General features: G+C 63.2%; 1 protein-coding gene across 1 annotated transcript in view; it reads right to left on the reverse strand.

Annotated features, from left to right (window-relative positions):
- The window catches only part of LOC104389109, an 81,183-nt gene that overhangs the window by 4,780 nt on the left and 74,544 nt on the right, over positions 1-1,859 (reverse strand). The window contains exon 32 of the mRNA XM_009998063.1: positions 533-629. Coding sequence (XP_009996365.1) covers positions 533-629 — 97 coding nt within the window. The remainder of the gene's footprint in view (positions 1-532; positions 630-1,859) is intronic.

Here is a 1,859-nt window from a genome sequence, read left to right on the forward strand (position 1 = left end):
GCAGAGCACGGGGGGGATCGGGGCGGGGGGGTGAAGTCTGGCCCGACCACCTCCCACTCACTTGGCTCCAGCGCTCAGGACGCGGCTCTTCCCCAGCACCGCTGCCAGCATCCTCCAGGGGACGGGGGGCACCGCCCTGGTGTCCCCAGCCCCACGGGGACCCACGCCAGATTCTGGCCACCCTTTATCCCCCTCAACCCAACACTTTCCTCCTCTCGGGGCTCGCAGCTCGAGCTGCCAGGAGGGCGAGAGTGAAAGAGGAAACGGAGGGAGGGGGCCGGGTGACATCAGAAGCGCACACTCTGTCACCGGGCAGGAAAAGACAGCGGGGGATGGCCGTGGGGTGCAGGCAGCAGGGCCCTCTGCCAGGTCTGGGACCCTCCTGTCTGCCCTGCCTGCCCCCCTCTGCCTGCACTGCCCAGCGGTGCCAGGACACGCAGCCACACCGCTGGAGCGATGGCCGGGCCGTAGCAAGGGCTGCGCTGTCCCCGCGGTGCATCCCGGTGTCCCCGAGGCTGTCCCGGGCTCCCACCTGAAGCAGTCGGTGTGCCAGTCTGCGCTCAGCGCCTGCAGGTACTGCCCGTCGAAGATGCCCTCCCCGCAGCTCGCACACACTGGCAGGTCGGTCCCTGGATGGAGGGGGGGGACACAAGAGGAATAGGGCTGTCACCCTGCCACCTGTCCCAACTCTCTCTGCAACAGCACCCCAGGATTAAGTCGCTCTGGAGCCCACCTATCGAACCCTTAAAGGAGGCAAGGTCTTGACACTGATGTCCCTATGGCTGGGGACAGGGCAGGGGCTCAGTGTGGTGGTACCAACCTTGTGCCAGGGTACCCCAGGGGCACTGTGTGACCCTGGAGTGCCCATATCAGTGGGGCATGCTGGGTGGGTAGGGGGTCCACAGGTGGGGGGGCAGGGGGTAGTGCAGGGGGCCCAGAGGGTCCCACAGAGGTGCTGGAGGAGGTGCAGGGGGGATGGAGAGTCTGGGGGGCTGAGTGGCAGGACAGATGCTTGGGGGGCACAGACGTGCTGAGATGGATTACATGCCTGGGTACACAGGAAGGGTGGGATGGGGGGCACCCACTGGTGCTGGGGGGATGATGGAGTGCAGGATGGTGATACAAGGATGCTGGATGGGGCAGAGGGTTCAGGGAGGGAATGCAGAGGGATGCAGGTGGTGTGGGGGATTAAGTGGTGCAGGATGGAAGGTGAGTAAAAAAGATATACAGTGGGACAGAAAGTGCATGGAAGGACACAGAGAAGGACCAGGACATGGAAAGACCAGGGGTGCACAGTAGGGATGTGGGTATGCATGGAAGGAGGCAGAAGGGATGGGGGGTGTTGGGATATTGGGGTGCAGGCAGGGTGTTTGGGGTGCAAGCAGGGCTGAAGGCTGGATAGGGATGTGGGGGTGCAGGGGTGATTCAGGCTAGAAGTGGGGTTCAGGCAAGAATGCAGGAGGGGATGCAGGCTGGACAGTGGGTCTAGGGAGCGGGTGCAGGAGGATGCAGGCTGGATGGCAGTGCAGGTGTGATGCATGAGGGCTTGCAGGCTGAACAGGGAGTGCAGAGGGAGACTTGGGGGTGTAAAGGGGATGCAGGCTGGATAGGAGTGCACACAGGGATTCGGGGATGCACACTGGGGATATGGGGGGGCTGCAGGCTAGAAGGAGGGTGCAATGGGGGCTGAAGAGGGCGATGGGGGCTTAACAGGGAATGCAGGAGGAGATGTGAGGGTGCAAGGGGGGGGAAGGCTAAAAGAAGGGTGCAGTGAGGAATATGAGGAGGATGCAAGGGGGATGAGGAGTGCAGAGGAGGATGTAGGAGTGCAAGGGGAACGTTCAGGGGAAAATGTGGGG

The sequence above is a fragment of the Chaetura pelagica genome, unplaced genomic scaffold (genome assembly GCF_000747805.2).
Source record: "Chaetura pelagica isolate M959 unplaced genomic scaffold, ChaPel_1.0 scaffold325, whole genome shotgun sequence".
Taxonomy (NCBI): Eukaryota; Metazoa; Chordata; class Aves; order Apodiformes; family Apodidae; genus Chaetura; species Chaetura pelagica.